General features: G+C 46.9%; 1 protein-coding gene across 8 annotated transcripts in view; it reads right to left on the bottom strand.

The window, feature by feature from the left end:
- Positions 1-18,796, bottom strand: part of LOC115311313 (eye-specific diacylglycerol kinase) — a 59,690-nt gene that overhangs the window by 35,747 nt on the left and 5,147 nt on the right. For 5 of the 8 annotated variants that reach the window (XM_040223079.3, XM_040223078.3, XM_040223077.3 and 2 more), the window contains 10 exons: positions 18,363-18,440; positions 17,091-17,147; positions 15,402-15,470; positions 13,122-13,154; positions 11,433-11,585; positions 10,806-10,877; positions 8,631-8,839; positions 6,298-6,472; positions 4,678-4,748; positions 2,454-2,599 (listed from right to left, as the gene is read on the bottom strand). In XM_040223079.3, the coding sequence (XP_040079013.1) occupies positions 2,454-2,599; positions 4,678-4,748; positions 6,298-6,472; positions 8,631-8,839; positions 10,806-10,877; positions 11,433-11,585; positions 13,122-13,154; positions 15,402-15,470; positions 17,091-17,147; positions 18,363-18,440 (1,063 nt within the window). The remainder of the gene's footprint in view (positions 1-2,453; positions 2,600-4,677; positions 4,749-6,297; positions 6,473-8,630; positions 8,840-10,805; positions 10,878-11,432; positions 11,586-13,121; positions 13,155-15,401; positions 15,471-17,090; positions 17,148-18,362; positions 18,441-18,796) is intronic. The other 3 variants (XM_040498690.1, XM_040498689.1, XM_040223080.2) reach the window with 1 other exon arrangement.

Raw genomic sequence — 18,796 nt, 5'->3', positions numbered from 1 at the left:
GTGTAGAAAGAGCATGCAGACTGAGGAGTGGGAAGGGCAGGAAAGCGTGCTTTCCCTCTCTCGGTGACCCAGAAAATTCAGCGCAAAGGCTTTGTATCCAGGTGGTGCTGAAGGGAAGCGTATGCAGCATCACAAAGAGATAATGGTGTGACATAATCTGTTTCCATACAAAACCCTGTCCTAAGCACCACCTGAACCAACGTTACAAAAACACTCAGTTGAAAAGCTTGCCCTTGAAACCTGGGACGCTGGCATCCACTGAGACAGAGCTAAGTATGATAACAGTGCTACGCTCTAGCGAGTCACTGAAAGTTCCCAGAGTACTGAAACTCCCAGACTTAATGGGTCAAGATGGCGGCTCAATCTTTTTCTTTAAGCTTTTAGAAAGCATGTTTTTGCATAAAAACAAACGGAAAAAGCTCTGTAGGAACTTTTATTGGAGTAAAGAATGATAGGCGCATGGTGTTTTCTAAAATCTTTAGTTTACGAGGTTTCGCGGCACAATTAATATTATTTTTATACAACCATGTCTCACCAGTGATTTCAGGTAGCGCGTCCTGACCTGGGTGCGTCCTAACTTTGGTGGTAATTCGCGGAGCGTCCGCTGGGGAGACGAGGGTTGGCATCCCAGAAACCCTTTCCACCGTATATGTTTCGGCGCCAAAATGGCAGATTAAAGCCAAAATAAAACCGTCGCAGCACATGCTATCAAATGCAATACTCTCTAACTGACACAGCCGTGCATTTTGTCGAGTGGCCGCTGCGAGAGAAATGGCGGCGTTGCGGTCGCCGTTAGCTCGGTCCTGGTGTACGGATCGGTGCCACTTTTTCAGAGCCAGCTCTATGGCAGTTTCCCAACTGAGATGTTCTAGTAACATTAACCTGAACTAAAAGCACCCCCAAACCTATAAAGCTAACGCATTTACACGTGTTTGGCAGCATGGCCAGACATGCAGCCAATTTTTTCATAGTGCACCACAGATGTTAGCAGGGCGAGACCAAGCGAATGAGCACGGAGCACGGTTGCTACCTTATATGGCTTTTTTGCAATGTGTGACGTCACTGAGGTGAGTGGTCAAATGATATGACATCACACTGCTCTCGCTGGCACGTTTTGATGGGAGCCCAATCCTTCCAAAGCAGCCGTGTCACGCAGCTCAGTGGCTACAGTATCGGACTGCCAGTGCACCGACCCAGGTTCAAGCCCTGCTGGGGCGTGCTTCTTATGTTGACTTGACATGGGCCTTTGTAAGCTTTGTGCATAACCTTAATGTCGTGTAATGCTCCCGGCGTGTCACTCATTCATAACGCCCGTTCTTGACACTCGGTTATGACACTCATGAATAACGCTTGTTCACGACGGTTTTTTCAAAGAAAATGACTCCTAGAACACATTCTGCAACAAGAGAAACTAAATTCTACAGTGTTCCAGATAAGTTTTATGGAGCATGGCATAACCAAGAATGAATAAAGAGGATGCTGTAATTAGTTTTGTAATTTTACACACAGTATATACTTGTATCCCCATTCAAGTTCCTGTTCAAACTAACAGGAAGAGCAAAGCATGTGCTATGAAGTAGTACACTAAGGATGCAATAGAAATAAATGACAAACAGTCAAAACAATCTTCGGTGTCTTTGGCCCTGATATGCCAAAACAACATTGTGGAGCCTAGCTACATATAGTGAAGTTATTTGTAAGAACCAAAATATTCCTTATAGTAATCAGCATCTTATATTATACAAGAATAGCCCAAATGGCCTGTACCAGCATCACCAGCCTGTCACAACCCAGTAAAGTCACATTTTCGTACACCCATGTAGACCCAATAAAGCCACATTTTCGTACACCCATGCAGATTGAGGTTCCGTGTACCCGACATAGTCCATTTTATCAGTCCCTTTGAGTGAAGACTCAAACACAGGCACCCCATTTACTTGAGACAAGCAGCCAGTAACGCGCTAACATCTGTTGGCTCACGCATCTGTGTCTAAATGCGATCGACTGCATTGCAACCGCTTGTGGTCGCCTGAGACGAGGGCACACCCAGTGCCACCTATCGGGTAGCCAAGGAACACTTACAATCTGCACACATTTTACTCACCATGCTTTCACCATGGGCTCTAAGTAATTCTGACAATGTTGTAAGTGATCATTTCTCATGGAGTGTGCGTAGATTTGATCCTGCAAACACTGCGAAACCTTCGGTCTAGTTGCACGATGGAAAGGTTCCGGGGCTGCCCGATATATGGGGCCAGCGCATCATCTCGTCGTAATAGTTGCAATGCAGTCTATCACGCTCGGAAACAAATGTGTGAACCAGCCTTTACATGGCTGGTCACAACATGGCTGCAGTAAACAAAACCCCCGAATCGCTTGTCGCCGTGGTGCAATGGGAGATAGGTGAGGGGCCCTGGATGGCGAGAGGACGTGGGGAGAAAGAGTTGACTCACCGCGTGCTTCGTGAAACTCCAAGGCAATGTGAGCGTCCACACCGATAGAGAAATAATTATTCACAACGTTTAAAGGCACAACCTCCTTGCCTTCTTCGCACTGAGAAATGTCCACCTCTGGATTCCTATGTACAATTAGGTCCCACCTGGGGAAAGAGGAGAGAAGGGAACGGTTGACATTCCGTAGGCTTGCCCAACCAGGAAACAATTGCTTGTTGCGTCGACTGCCTTCAAAGCAACTATACTCGTCGTCGCATCGAGTAAAAAAGAAGCTTTGCGGATTATTTATACCCTACGCGAAGTAGTAGTTCTTACCAAGATTTGATTGTTGTGGTAAGGAGCAATGCTTCTGGTGGATGAAACGTGTACCTCTCGATAAAGTAACACAAAGCTAATTTAAGGCGCACCTACATCTATTCTGATTCAACGTATGAAGAGAAAAATCAGTAACATTCTGCGAGGACGCGGTCTTTTTTTACTACAGTATAGACCACTTACAACGTAACCGCTTATAGTGCAGGACCGGGTATAACGCGTTTTTTTTAAACCACCGGTTCGCCTCCCATAGAACTCCATGTAATTACATACCGCTTAATATGCAGGCGCGCGAAGGGAAATACCGGTTATAGTGCGGTTTCTGGAACAGCCCGCCGACCGGCGCAGCGAGCACGGTTCCCTGTGCGACACTAGATAACGGCGCCTGACGGCGCCACGGCGATGGCTGCAAGCGGCACTCGCGAGGCAAGGAGCGATGAGAGAGGCTTCAGTTGCCATAGCGACGGAGGGACGCACGCACGTGTCGTTCACGTGCGTGCGTCCCTCCGCTGCGCTGGAAACCACGACCAGAGTTGGTCGTTTTGGAAACAACCGCAACAACAGACCAATTGCAGGTCGAGGAGAAGTGTTTGCGCGCGTTGCATGCCGGTCTGCCGGTCGCGGGCCGGCTTCTATTCGCAAACATGGCGTCGGTTGTGATCGTCGACGTAGACGGCGTTCGTTCTGCGTAAAAGCGCTATCCTTGACTGTGAATTTTCGTTGCGTGTCGCTATGATAACCCAGCACGTACTAGGAGGGAAGATCTACCTACTCGTGCGGCGATCTCGTGGTGGCACTCTCAAGACGGCAGAAACGCCCGTGTCGTCGTGTTTGTTTACCTCGACTACAGTGGTGCTTTCTAAGCATTTGTGTTTTCGAACATCGCCCGGATTTATTATTTGCAGCATTTCATGCCTGTGCTCAAGTTGAAGGTATTACTGGCGCGTACCATATAAAGGATTCGAATTTTCACGCGTTTTCATCACCGGAGAAAAGTGATTAGGGTTAGCAATCCTGAACGCTCGCAACGTCCGTCCGCAACCCGCGACGGCAAAAGTCGCTCATTTCTTTCATAATGTGTGACACACTTGAGAGAGAAGTGTACTAGTCTGGTGAAATAAAGACTTTCCTCAAACAAAGCTTTATTTTTCATCTAACATAAAATAAATTCTTTTACAATGGTTAAGTTGTCTCATGGCATGTATTTTGGCCTGAAAAATTGATGTTTTTGTTATAACGCGGTACCGCTTACAGTGCGGATTTTCGCGACTCCCGCGGCATATGTTATATGCGGTCTACACTGTACGGATATAGAGGACCGGCGAATACGAGTATGTATGAAGCCACTAAATATGCTCTGCTTAGGCTAGTGGCATTTCATTTCTCGATTGTTGGGCATGCTGCCGTTTCGGTACCTAGTGTGGGGCGGTCGCAATTGGCAATCGTTGCGATTTGAAAATGCAACTTCCCGAACTCTAGGCACAAGTGTCAGAAAGCCTATGCAGTATCATTCTGTTCTGCTGCGGACAGTTTAACATTTCTAGAGAACGGAAAACCGTTTCTCGCAATTTCAGATAAAGCTTAGAATAAATGTTAACAATTATTTTAAGCACCGGGGTGACAGAAGTGTCATCACTTCAAATCGTAGCTTGTTTAGTGGCTCTAGAAGCAACAAAAAAGGCAGTGGATGCCAGTATTATATGGTCTCCCATTAGCAAGCCATTATATCCTAACAAACACTAGTAATTGAACCATTAAGTTTTACATAAAGTGAAAGAGGTGGAAGTGATGCTTTCAAAACATACTGCCAAATGTTACTATTGTACGCACGAGAAATGCCATCCGGCAATTACAAAGTTATCGAAACAATTTATCAGTCAAGTCAGTCAAGGAGGAAGCAAATGCTCACCTATCCAGCTGAACAATGTCACCCTCCAGAACATTTTGCAGAATTTTCGAAATTGGTTCATCCGTGTAGCCCTGTAATTGGGTGAATAACATTCCCGTTTTAGAAAACTGCCTCAGTTGAACAATCCCATGCATGCACTTTTTATAGTGAAAATAACAGCATAGCATATACTGCAATCAACTTTGTTTCTGCACACTTGGCAAAGTGTGGATTTTGGAAACATTTTGTGGGCACAGATTTTCAGAACTGAGAGTGGTATGCTATGTATTTGTTACTACAAAGTTATGTATTCATGCGATCAATAATTTGCAATATGTATCAGATTGAAAAATTCACACAAACTACCATATTTACTCGCGTATAGGTCGACCTGTTTTTCAAAAATCGCCTCATCAAAACTGGGGGGTCGACCAATACGCGAATCCCGGTATTATATTTTTAAACTTTTTTTTTTTTCGGGGGTCCCGAAGTTAGGGGGTCGACCTATACGACGTATCGACCAATATGCGAGTAAATACGGTAGGTTTATGCAAAAATTAGTAAGTTGTTTGCAGTATTTTAGTTATCATCAGCTGCTTAGAAAACATCATTTAGGTGGAGCTTTCGATTAAATTGTTTAAACTCATAGCTAGAAAAATTTGGTGCTAGCACTACTACATTGTGGCAGAAACCAAGTACTCCCAAAGCATAGTTATAGTGTGAAAAAAAAAAAAAAAAAGTCACTCCTCTTTTAAAGAGGCTCCGAATATTGCGGCCTAAACCACGTCAGATTACTGCATTTTCCCGACTACAGTCTGCAAACTATACACGTCTAAAAGTTAAAATTTCATGCGGTGCCGAATATCTACAGGTACGATCGTTCATTCATTATGACGACACATGACGGAACTTATAGATGATCAAAGATTAGGTTAATAACAACTTTTTACGATACTACAAGCTTCTTTGTACACTAATAAAGCAGGAACCTTTCAAAGCTTCTGCGCATGAAAACTGTTTTTACAAGTGGACTATGCACCAGGCGTGAACTACCTGAGAAAAGGCTGTTTCCCCTCGGTCAAAATGTGGCCCTGCAGCTAAAATCGGGCACAGGCTATATGCGGAGCACAAGTTCGTCTGCTTCTTGCACAGTCGTTGCGATGGTGTCAGAACGCCGAGCTCTTATTGGCCGACTGAAGAAACTAGTGCGCAGAACTCAAGGCATGTAGCATTGAGGTCTACCCACTACCCTCTCAATCAGAGCCAATCAGAGCTCGGTGTGATTCTGACATCACCGCAACTCCTGCGCAAGCAGACGACTTACTCACCGCACGGTGACACTATTACAACAGAGACAATGAAATCGGGAAAGTCGAGTGCCAAGCCCGGCGCCTTAAGCCACAATCACCCTACTGACACGTCACACAAAACCCGTCTGCAGACACGTTCGAAGAAAGCGTACGTACGAAGCGATCATGCTTCGAATACGCTTCAATCGTGTCCGATTCCGTCGCCGTGTCTGCGACGAATGCCACGCCTCTCGTACGACGTACGAGTAGCGAGACCGCGGCTCGAAGCGGTCGGCGTGCAGGGCGAGACCTGGGGGTCCGGGAGAGAGCGGCGAGGCAGGAGAGAGCTCACCCCTCCCCAGCCGAGCGAGCGCGCCAGGTCGTTGCCCGTGCCCAGCGGCAGCACCGCCACGGGAGGCGGCGGGGTGACCCCGATCTCGTCCAGCACCGACAGGATCCAGCCGGCCGTGCCGTCTCCCCCGCACGCCAGGATGCGCAGGTTGCTCACCTTCCGGTACAGCTCCAGCCTGGCACAGGGGAAGACAACGGGAAGACGCCCGGCTGAGTGAACAATCGGTGTGAATGCGAAAAGCCGCGCAACGGGAAGAAGAAAGGCGCGCGAGCTCTCGCCACAACATACCGAGCATACACCCCCCGTGCAAAGGTTGGAGGGAACCACAAAAAGATGGGGCTCGGAGCTTGTCTAGCCCCAAACGCATTGGCAACGAAAACGAGCGTCGTGTGGCAGTAACCATGACAACCGCCGCGGAAGCTGCGATGTGGACGTCACGTCCTAGCGTCTGCGGCTCTCGTCAAAGCTGCTTCGCGCGTGCAAGTAAAGCATCGAAGTTTGGAACCGGCTCATCAGATAAGTACAGTGAAATCCGTTTAGAATGAACCCACGTACAGCTAATTATTGTCGATATCGAACTCACGGAAAATTCAAATAAAAATGCATGTAAAACATATTCTTTATAACGAACACATTGGCTATATCAAACTTTTTTCCCCCGGAAAGGCTTCCAAAAACGCGCAAACAATCGTTTTCTAGCCTATCCCTTCCCTTCTAAAAAAAGTAGGAAAGAAGAAAATTCCAAAAGCTCAAGTTACGAGCAAAATTGAGCGAAGAGAAGCGATTCAGAAGGGGAGAAAGCTAAAAAATACACTCAGCAAACACGCACAGAAAAAAAGCAACAAAACTTGCATTCCAATGCCCACGAAGAGAAGTGATTCAGAAAGGGAGATAAGCTCAAAAAACACACTTTGCACGCATGCAAAAAAAGAAGAAAAAAAAAAGAAAACCTTTTCAGCGCGTTGTTGCATGGTGGAAGCGATGAGATAGAAAGAGAAGCTCTCGCCTTACAAGGAAAGCATCGTGAAAGTTCATAGTAAATGGTTTTTGCTATATCGAATTACTCGCTATATCGAACTGATCGTAGCATTTCTTGCTGTTCGTTATAAACGGGTTTGACTGTAGCTAACGCAAAGGAGCACCCGGGTAAGCTCAATGGGCTCAAAAGACCGCTGGGGTGGACACTTTGTACGTCCTTAGCTCACAACATGGGGTTTGTGCTTGATAGTTTGAAGTATGTACCGGATGTTTGAGAGAAACGAGAATCAAGTTTTCTTCACCACAAAAATAAGCACCACATCGCCAACTCGTCAGTCTCCACCCAGGATTTAGCGCTAGTGGCTGGAAGTAGGGTACCAGATGCCAAAGTTTCAAAACTTACCACCGTCCAACTAAAAAATTACAAGTAATTTTTGTAAGTTTTAGTTAGTGAAAATTTACATTTATCTTCCACCATTCACAGACTCCATTGACCCGCATTTCCTCGTTGAAATTTTCCACAAATTGCTTATAATTTTTCATTCAGACAACGGTAAGTCCTCTGGTCTCAAATGCTAATGTTACACTTCGGCAGTGCACTGCTTATTTTTGCGATTATAAAAAAAGTTTCTTTTCGTCTTTTACACACTCGATGCTCTCAACAGATTTTATGCAAAAACACCTCGGCCATTCAGTCTGTTTGGGCATTTCAACATGAAAGGGCTGTACGATACCTTAGACCAATGGTCCAAAAAAAGAAAATACTGGCTGCCAGATGGCCAAAAAAGCATGCTTTTCGCATGAGGCTCATCAAAACATTAGGCGCCGGAGGAAATCGGCCATCTGCATTCAGTCCTCATCTCATACACTTCTTTTGTTCCCACTGTGCTCATGAAAAGCACCGTGAAACAGTCCAAGCAAGCACCCGATCTAGCCACACTGCGGTGTCCTTCCACACGATAAAGTCCATCTGGCATGGTCCCCATCACCGTGACAACGAAGTGTCTGCTTCATTGCGTGGAAGGACACGGTGGGGTGGCGAGATTGGGTACGTGTTTGGGCTCTTTCGTCACCCTGCTTTAAAGCAGCGCGACAAAACAAGACAGAGTAAAGATGAGACAGACGAGTGCTGTCGCCCTTCTCGTCTTTACTCTATCCTTGTTTCGTCGCGCTGTTTAAACTGAGATGCTCATCAACAAACCAGCCCAAACATACCTGTAAGCAAGCTTTCGTCACGCTTTTCGATGGGCGAAACGTGAACGAGAGTTTGAAACGAGGACTTGACGCGGACGGCCTGGTGTTTCGGTCAGTAAGTAAGCATGCACGTGGATCGGAGAGGAGGGGCCGTGGCTCACCCCTGGCTGGGGCCTCCCTGGGAGAGGTCGAAGACCTGCCTCGGATTGAGCAGCCACTGGAACTTCTGCATCATCTTGGCCCCCTGGTTGCCCCCGCTCTTGGGGTTGATGAACACCAGCAGGGGCTTGGACGAGGCGCACGGGATCGGCTTAATGGCAAACGCCCGCTGCGCGTCCTTCTCCCCGCAGCCCTGCAACGGGCACAGGCCCTGTTGAAAAGGGGCCGAGCGGCCGCTAGAGCCACCGACGAAACGAGAAAGGCGGGAAGAAGCTTCGCTTGTCCCACCTGCAGCGCGAGCTGCCTACCTTCAACGATGCTTTGGTGCCTCGAGCACACGCGCGATGCAAAAGCACAGTCAAAGCCGACGTTGGAAAGAGGTGCCCTGTCGCTCTCGCCTCGTCAGCGGCTATAAACGAGCCACGCTTTAGAGAAACGACCAGTCGGGCAACCCGGGGGCTTCAAATCGTTGTTGCCGCTTGCCTGTGGCTTCGTTTGAAATCGCAGCAAACGCCTTTCCGTCCTACGGAAACGTTAAAAGCGGTCGGCGGTGAAGCACAGCAACGTGGCCTAAACTTCCCGACAGTGTACCCAAAAACTCGAAGAGTCGCGTTCTCGAATTCTAACGGTCGCCAACTGCGTTTGCACCGTGGCAAGCACCAAAATGGCAGCACCCGCGAGAAAATCGGGGCATGGAGTGGCGCTAGTTTAAAGAACACATGCAAGGGAAAAAAACATTTTTTTTAAACAGGCTAGATGGAAAAAGAATATTATAAAACAAATTTAGAACGAGGAAAAAAAAAATTTAGAGCTATATTTACGGTGCAAAACAAATTTGTAGTAGGTGCCCGTGGGAGCCCCGGCTGGTCACGTGGTAGGCCTGTGCGCCGCCGCGCTGCGTTGTCGCCGCCGCAAAGTCATGTTGCCGCCGCAAGCTGAGCGCTGTGCGACGCCGGTTCATCGCGTTTCTCCGCGCCGCTGTCGCCACCGCTGCACAAGTTTGTCTACTTCGGGGCGCCGCCGCCGTCATTTGACCGGCGCACAGGGCTGTCACGTCTGCTTGAGCTTTTTCAGGAGTTTCCTTTGGGCTCTAAAAGCTATTTATTAATCTTAGTGTTCGTTATACTTCAAACAAAGATGAATAAGTTACTTTTAGAGGCCATAGGAAAGTTCCGAAAGAGCGCAAGCACCACGTGACAAATATGCACCAGTCACGTGATAAATAAAGGCCACCTTTCTGCGGCGCCCTCGGGCGCCAACTACAAATTCGTATAGCACCATAAATATAGCTCTAAAAATTTTTTTCTTCGTTGTAAAATTGTTTTATGACATCCTTTTTCCATCTAAGCTGTTTAAAATATTTTTTTTTCCTTTGCATGCGTCTTTCAAGCGGAAGATATAGAGTGGGTCTAGCAAAACCAACAGACAAACATCCATGCAAGCAAAAAACCCGATGGAACAGTGAGAGGCGATTGGCAACGGTTGCATCGGTTACGACCCCGTACGGCGAGCGAGACAACCAAAACACGTCCCTCTGCACAAAGGGAGAAAAGGTGCCAAAAGGCGAGACAGGCACCACGTGTGCGTACGATCTCCACACCCGCACACCGCTTTCCCTTCACTGGGAAACAAATGTCTCGGCAGTGCATTCTTTGTTTGGCGTAGCACATCTGGTATTAGTCACCGACGGGGCAAGAACAGCAGGGCACGTCTTTCAAACGCCTGACCTCCAGCAGACGCTCCATGCCTTATGTTATGCTTAGGTTGCACGCACGCACTGGAGGTGCACGAGACGCCGAAGCAATGTCGAAGGTAGGAAGCTTGCGCAGAGCGCCATTGACGGAAGCTCTTCCCTGCCGCACTCACTTTGCCGCCGACTACAGTTATTCATAAAAAAAAAAAAAAAAAACCCAAAACAATGTGTTTTGTAACGCGTTATTCTCTTCCTTGTCAAAAGTGGAGCCAAGCTCATTCATAAGGGACCGGGGCATTTTTGAGAGACGTAGACGAGGCAAGGCAGCCACTGCTACAACAAACAGACGCTGCCCCGTCGGGGCACTCCATATCCGAGTAATGCCGCAGTACCTTCTGCACGAGAAATGGACAACAAACTTGCTTGCCGCAGAGCAACAGAAATCGCGGATAGGATGGAAGCAAGTTCAAGAAGTAACACTCACCTCCTTACGCGACTTCTTTTTCGTTGAAGCTCTCTTCTTGGGCGATCTTCGTATTGACGACTTGAAAGAGCCCTGCGCAGACACGGTCGGGTCGAGCGAGTGTCAGCGCGGAACCTTATCCAAGCTTTCGCTCCCGTGCTGTAAACTCGGTCCTCTGAGGGTATCAGTGCTGGAGTGTATTAACGCGCTGCAGCTCGAAGGATGTGAACCGAAAGCTTGCATTGCAGAATCCGAGGATGTTGATATAAATCCCCAGCCCTGCCCGTTTCGATCTGGATGAGCATCGTACTGGCATGCGGTCGTTTATTGCCACTGCGTGGTGGACGTTGAAGATCCCAGGCAAGCGGTTGTACTGCACTAGCTAAATTTCTCATCTTCAGCGGAGACGCTCATTGGAGCTCACAAACTTTCCGCCGTCTAAAAATACATGCAGCACAATTTTCTTGGCCTTGTACGTCAGCAAGAGGGATGTTACATGCACTTGCGATTCAAGAATGGACAATCGAAACAAAAACAATTATCAAGCCAATAGCAGACGGGAAAGCACAATGGGAACTCCTACCTCGTGTTTGGAGCCAGTGTCCCCAATTTTAAGAAAAGAGGGATCAAGCGGCAACGGCTGCGTACCTTCCTGGGCAACTTGACGATCCACGACGGCGGGACGATGATGTCCATGTGAACTCCAAGGTCGCACTGCTCCCCTATCCGTTGCATACTGAAGCATGACTCCTTGTTATGATATGCCGTTTTGCACCAGGTGCAGCTGATAGCGACGATCTCCTGCACCACAAGAAAAGCGTGAGCTGAATGAGATTAATGTATCACGGCTCAATGCAGAAACTGAGGAAAAGGAGCAGACGAGAGCGAGGCAGGGACGCCAGAGCGCCGAGCTCTGATTGGAATGATTAGTGGGTAGACGTAAAGCTAGCTGCCTTTATCTCCACTGCGGTCGTCGAACGCCGGTGTTCCTCGTTCAAATGCATTCTAACAGTGCAGTGGAGACAAAAGCTACCTTTGCCTCTGCTGTACTCATCCAATGTGGGTCCAAGTGTGGCTCACAGCTGCCTAGTAAGCATGCCTCCCTTCACTCCCTCCTCAAGAGCCTTCTATACTGAGAGTTTGGTGGATGGGTGCAGGCAGGGCCGGCCCTACACCATCAAGGGCCTCAAGCAAACTCCGGTTGTGGCGCCCCCCCCTCCCACTCACCCTTTTTATACGCCCCCGTTGGTACGACATCACGTTGTCGGTAAACGTGCGAGTAATGGCCCAAAACGAGCGTCTTGTCAGACAAGAACCGCATTCCAAAAACGAAAGGTGATCAAGCATATAGCGCCGTGTCGGGCGGCAGTTAAAAAGATTCAAAAGGGTGGCGCGGTGGCACCCCGCCCGCCCCTAGGGCCAACTTGGGGTGGAGCTTGTGACCCGCTAAATCTAGCTAGAACCAGCTGACCTCAAGATAACAATATGGAGATTCAATTTTGTTTTTCCACTCCACTCTGAGCAAGCCCACTTAGATCTGCGGTTACCAGTAGCCTTAAAAAAACATTTCTCGTTCATCGGTATACTGTTAAGCGTGTATTTGATCACTGCATTCAAACACTGCTCACTTCTTATCTATCTCCAATAACAAAACTTACAAATAAAATATTTTCTGTTAGTTTTCAAACAAAAACATGCTTGGTCAAGCCATAAAGGTTAGGCAATTTAGAGCATGGGTTCGCAGTTCCTTCGTAGAAAACGTTTTGCACGGAGTTGAATTGTGGCATTGGTGGGAATATAGAACAGCAATTTTGTAGACAAAAAAAAAAGAGCATGACAGACGGTAATATTTATGAAGATTGTTGCAGATAAGAAAGTGTGAAAAATTGATTGCGTGAAAGGGTCGAGAGACCCTTTCTGTACGATGACACGTCCCTGCACACATGGGGTGGCTAATCCAAAGTGGGAACAGTGGTAACACAAAGTGGTAACACACTTACGGCGGGAAAAACATTTGCTTGCCAAATCTCTGGTCATGGTTGCGACATAGTCGGCATCTTAAAAAAAAAAAAGCCAAACTCTCCCAGCATGTATGGCTTAATGTATAATTTGCAGAATCCCCAAGTTTGGAACACATTAATTGTGGGCACTTAAACGAAGTGGGTGCTTCCACGGTATTTTACGGCAGTTGCTTTATTTCTCCGAAAAACAGAAGTACAAAATAATAATGAGACAAGCTGCACTGCTGGTCGTTCAACAAGCACCGATGATTGTTGGCGACGATAAGGACGGACAAAAACAAAGTGCAGCGCAGAAAAAAAAGAACCCAAAACATACCTTGCTGCCAAATGAAAGTTTTGATTGAAAGGACTGCAAAGGAAACAAAAACATAAAGTCAACACAGCTGACTGGCGTACACCTTTTTACTATCTTCAGAACGGAGTTTCTGCGACAATTAAAAGGAATATGCACACACAAAAGACCTGGACCCCTGTTCACAAGGAGGTCTCCAGGGGTTCTAAGCTGAACGCTTGGCGAGCACGTCGGCAATATCGCCGCCCACCACGCTGTAATTGGTCAGCGCCAAGGTCAAGTGCAGCAGCAGCCAATCGCGGCCATCGGCGCTCTTGCTGCCCTGCTCGCCGAGTGTCCAACTTCCAGCCCCAAGACTCGCACAGAGAGCCACAAGCCGCTGCCCTTTATGCAAAGACAGCAGCGAGGGATGAGGGTTGTTTTTGGACGTCAAGCGATCGTAACCACATGAATGCCGTGCTGGCAAGATTTTTGACTCCAAACGCTGTTGCTGCTTCCTCGTTCATTAGGCTCTTCCATAAACTTCAACGATTGACTCTGCGGATGCTCCGTTGAAAAGCACACGTGGAAGTTTTGGCCGTTTTGGGCTGGTTCATACGTTCGTGTTTGAGTTTGATCGACTGCATTGCAGCTGTTTGAAGCCACTTATGAGAGAACGGTTTTTTACCATTTTTATCAGAACGGCCATTTACGAGGCGGCTCTGGAACGCTTCCGGTTTGCGTATAACTAGACTGAAGGTTTCGCAGTATTGCAATCTCAAATATACCGTGAACGACTGAATTTTCGCGGGGCCTATTTCGAGCGAATTCTGCGACTCGAAGAATATCGTGAAAACTTTATGCTGCGAACACATTGCCCAATGGTAATGAGTGGATTGCATGTCGATCCGATTCGTAAAATTTCGTGCCTGCGAAATATTTCTTAAGCTTACACTCTCCGAAATCTGCAAAATATTCAGCCTTCAAAATGAAGTTGCTTACAAGATGCACCAATAAAACTCCCAAGGGCAGCGAGAAAGGGGGAAGTGGCTAAGAAACAAAACCGGCGGCAAAAGCGGAGCAGAGTGTGAAAGACAAAAAATTCATGATTTCACGAGAAACGGAGTGTCCAGATTCTACCAGTTCGCCTGCCTATGATGTCTACATTTTGCCTGTAAATATTGTACTACATACCGGGTCATAATTTTTAATAGAAACAGAATTAAAAAAAAAAAAAGTGCTAACCGCTAGCTGAATTCCATCTTCGATGGGTGCTTGTCGAGTTTGGCGGACATTAGAAGAGCTAATAACTGCCACAGTCTGTCGAGTAATTAACTAAAATAAACAAATGGCTTCAACGAGAAACTGGCTGAACATCATGGAGAACCACTAAATTGGTCAATTTTCTAACAACTCGAAGCTTTGCGCCTGCTCCACGAGCAGGCTTTGCGCCTGCTCGTGGAGCAGGCGCAAAGCTAGCGGTGGGGAAACGCAGATGATTACATACCATCTGCGTTTCTGCTCTGCTAGCTTTGTGCCGGCTGCATGAGTGGTAACTTTGGTGCACACTTGCGTTTCCCACGTGCTTCGAGTCGTTCTAAAATTGACCGATCTAGTGGTTCTCCATGATGCTCAGCCAGTTTCTCATTAAGACCATATGTTTATTTTCACTAACGAATTTTAGTTAATTGCTCAACAGACTGTGACGGTTGTTCGCACCGCGAAGGCCCGCCAAGATCAAGAAACATATAGTGAAGACTCCATTCACGTAACAGTAAAGATGCCTTCTTAAAAACATCTGCTTCGAATAAAAATTGTCACCCTGTACAAAAGTCTGCTGAAGATTTAAACATAATGACCAGAAGTTCTTTCATGAACTGTCAATGAGAAATGGTTGTCTATAACCAGGCACGTAGCCAGGGGGAACCCGCCCCCCCCCCCCCCCCCCGAAATCTTCAATTTTGCTGGGTCCTCCTCTCCCCACTCCCCCTCATACAGCATTTTGTCATGAACGGCCCCCCACCCCACCCACCCACCCCTTCCCCCGAAACAAAATCCTGGCTACATGCCTCCCTATAACACTGTCAGAATTATTTCGCGCCCATGGTGAATAATTGATGCATAAAATATAGCTAGGTTGGAAGTGTTCCAGCGCCCCCCGATAAGTGGCAGTCAATCACGTTCAAACGCAAATGTGAAAACCAGCCTGGAACCGCAACGACTGGCTCCATGCACATTCGGTGGAAAGTACTCGCAGAAGATTTCTAAGCAGGATTACGGCAAACGAGGTACCGAAGCTCGCAGATGTGGGCAACACATGCTCACCTTGCCGCACTGTTGGCACCTTCCCTTCTCGTACCTCCGATGTACCCAATGGTGCTGAATCACAGTTTGCTGCAAGAAAGAGTGCAAACACCCTTTTTTACCGACGTTCCGGAGAACACGGCGAAAATGAAAGGGTATAGACCACTCCATTTAGCGCTCTCTGGGCGGCACCATTTTGTTCGACCGCAGCGCCCTCTCCACACATCCGGGAAGTTCAGCGGGTTCGGTGGGGTAAAACGAGAGAGAGGGCACGCGCCCGACTCCGCTAGCAGACGACAAACCGGGAGGTTGCCGTTCTCCATCTTTGGGCTGTAACGGCGGGCAGTACGGAACATCGAACTCTCGCTCGTGGCTGCCGTTGTGAAGTCGTTCGCGTTCTTAGAATAGTTGTGGCTACTCCAAAATTAGCTATATAGCTCTCTGTTGTTCTATTTCGCTAAATGATCAACTAGCATATCCTTTTTCCGTTACTTAAATAGCAGTTGAGTCAGCCGGCAGTACTACCCTCAACTACTGCGTGTATTGCAGCAGGAGAGCACGTTTTATTTATTATTTCAGACTTCCACTCATGGTCGCTAAAGGCCTACACCAGTACAAACTTTGTATAGTAAAAAAGGTACAGCAACCGGATTTACTTTTCACCAAAGAGACCGGCCAATCTGACACAGTTTTCCCTATTTTATTTTTTTTATTTGCACGCAGGTAACAGCGCAATTGGACCCTGTGAGTCTTTTTATCTAGCATAGTATTACATGATAACTGGCATACCAAAATCTGCGCATCTGCACTTGAAAGTTCCAAAATGACGCGATTTTAAACAGAGTTTGCGCGCCAGCCGGACGCTAGCTACAGCCCACTCGGCGGAGCGGACGAAGTGCGGGGTGAGAGGGGGAGGGCATTTTTTTCTCTTTTACTCTCTCTGCTATGACCCTAATGGAACGGTCTATAACGCCCTCGAGGAAACGAGCGCAAAGCTAAAAAAATGCCGCCAGAATGTCCGCTACGTTGGTGCACCGACCCTTGTTACACCCTTGTTACAACTGACTCTAATTTGCCTTGGTCACGACCATAGTGGCGACTGAGCTTCTAGGCCTCTGGCTGCTACTGGGCGCTGTAGATATACAAATAAATGAATAAATAGTCGCTGACAGGGGGAAAAGAATGGGGCGCTCTCTCAGACACCCGGCCCCATGGGCTTGCTGCCTTCCACCATGCTTTGGCTGCGTGTGCATGCCAAAAGGTCATGAGGCGCCGATGCATTATCGAAAAGAGGAAGCTGGCATTGGAGAGGGTACAACTGAAGGACTTCCCTGCCCTTCTCCTCCTTTTAGTATCCGTAGTGAAATGAATGAATACAAGCGGACTATCCAGAAACTTGACACAACCAACTGCTGCTTTTTAAAACAAGGGTGGTAACAGAGATTATGCCAGCCGCCTCCAAAAAATAGGTATCTCGAGTTCTGCTTCGGTAAATACAGTGTCCACAAGACGACAAACCCCAAAATGTTTGTCATACGTTTGGCTGGTTGTCGATGGAACAAGGTCAAGGGCAGTAGTCAAATAGGGTATACAGTTGCATAATGTAGATGGAGTTTAGGATCGTAGGGGCTCGCAATACAAATGACCGTGGCATCGTTAAAAGAACAAGCTCAACATGATCAGGCAATGGTGTGTTATAGAGGAGCATACCTCTCTGTATTGTCTGATACCGACATCCTTGAAGGTGGGTTTGCACTGAAACTTCATCTGAAAGACAGACACGGTCAAAGAATGTCACCATTAAAACATTAAAATAGGCAAACAAAGAAATCGCCAATGGCTATAAGGCTAAATCGAAACCGTTAAAGCCATACTAAAAGAAGTCTTGCTCCACCATTGTATGCTAAACACTGAAATACAGTGTGTGCCAGACTGTTGTACGTGGTTTTTATGAATTCATTCATTTAGGAATTTGCTAATCTAAATAAAGATTCCAACAAATAATACACAATTAAAACAAAAATCTACCAAGAATTAACAAACAAAAAGTTAGGACGCTAACAAGCTGGTGAGGGTTTAACAATTTTAGACAAACTCCCAAGACTGAAGTAAAGAGGATAAACAACACAACACACAGTCTCTCAAGAATGATGATTATGGCAAGAACAGAATGTGAATAATTGCAATAAAAAAGAAAATCATTACCCGAAAATGCTAACAAAATGAATCTAAGGCACCACTGGTACATTGTCACATCATTCATCAATGAAACACAGCCCACTTGTAGGCGCACCCAGGTGTAAACACAGAACAGATAACCAAGACAGGACGTTTGGTTCAATGGGTGACCAGACAGGCAACGTAAGTAAGATGGCGATGCCGCCACTCAGAAAGCTCACAACCACACCAATGTAGGTGATACCAACAAGGCCTGCACCACAAATGTCCTATACTTTGGTGGCACCTTTCGGAGGTTTAAAATGGCGCATCTTTCCGACCTCGTATGCGAAAGAATTCTCACAATCACGGGCTTCTAAAGATGCGCAATGTAAATGGTGTTCAGCCACGATCGCAACCTTTCTTTCCCACAAAATAATACAGCATATGGAACTTGGAAAAAAATGACTGGTAGGTTTCCGCCGAACTCCTGTGAACAAAGAACATTTCAAGATGATCTCATGTGATGTCATGCGACATCACCGCGTATGCGACATCACCGTGCCATGTTACATCGCATCTCTTTTCAGGATTACCCCCCCCCAAACCAAGCCTAAACTTCAACAAAGACACTGCACGCTAAATTCAGCTGGGAAAGGATTTATGGTCTGTCCGTAATGTTACGTCTGTCCACAACATCACGTTTCTCTGTGACCTTTTCATAATCTCCAAGCCTAAAACCGATTGAAACTTTTGCAATGTGCCTGTAAATGGAAAGTCATCTGCACCACTAGAGCGGGTCAAAGATCCAATCAGAGTACTCACCTTATCACTTAAAATGCTAACACATCCGGCATGAACAGTTATCTTACAAGCTGGGCATTTCATCCGGGGCCCGTGTTTCTGTGGAACAAAGGTTAGGCTCAATCACTCCTCTGCAACTGACCACTTTCCATTCAGCTCGTGGAAAAATCCCTAAAGTTTCCGTGGATTATGCGTGGCTTGCATCGAAGTTACAACAGCAATCACCGTGGTTGTCCCGCTGCTGTGCGTGTACCTTTCGCAGCATAAGACTTGCACCTAGAAATATATATATATATATATATATATATATAATTTTTTTTTTTTACGTTAATGCCAATAGGGATGACCACCAGAATGGTACGACAATGTTACATGCAAGTCATGTATTGCGGTGTACTCCAAGATTTTGAATGTATGTCTCACGTTAAGTATAGTATAAAGATATTAAGGACCGA

Source organism: Ixodes scapularis, unplaced genomic scaffold, assembly GCF_016920785.2.
Source record: "Ixodes scapularis isolate PalLabHiFi unplaced genomic scaffold, ASM1692078v2 PGA_scaffold4__175_contigs__length_147842914, whole genome shotgun sequence".
Taxonomy (NCBI): domain Eukaryota; kingdom Metazoa; phylum Arthropoda; class Arachnida; order Ixodida; family Ixodidae; genus Ixodes; species Ixodes scapularis.
Note: the sequence above shows the minus strand (reverse complement) of the source record. Positions and strands in the feature narration are given on the sequence as shown.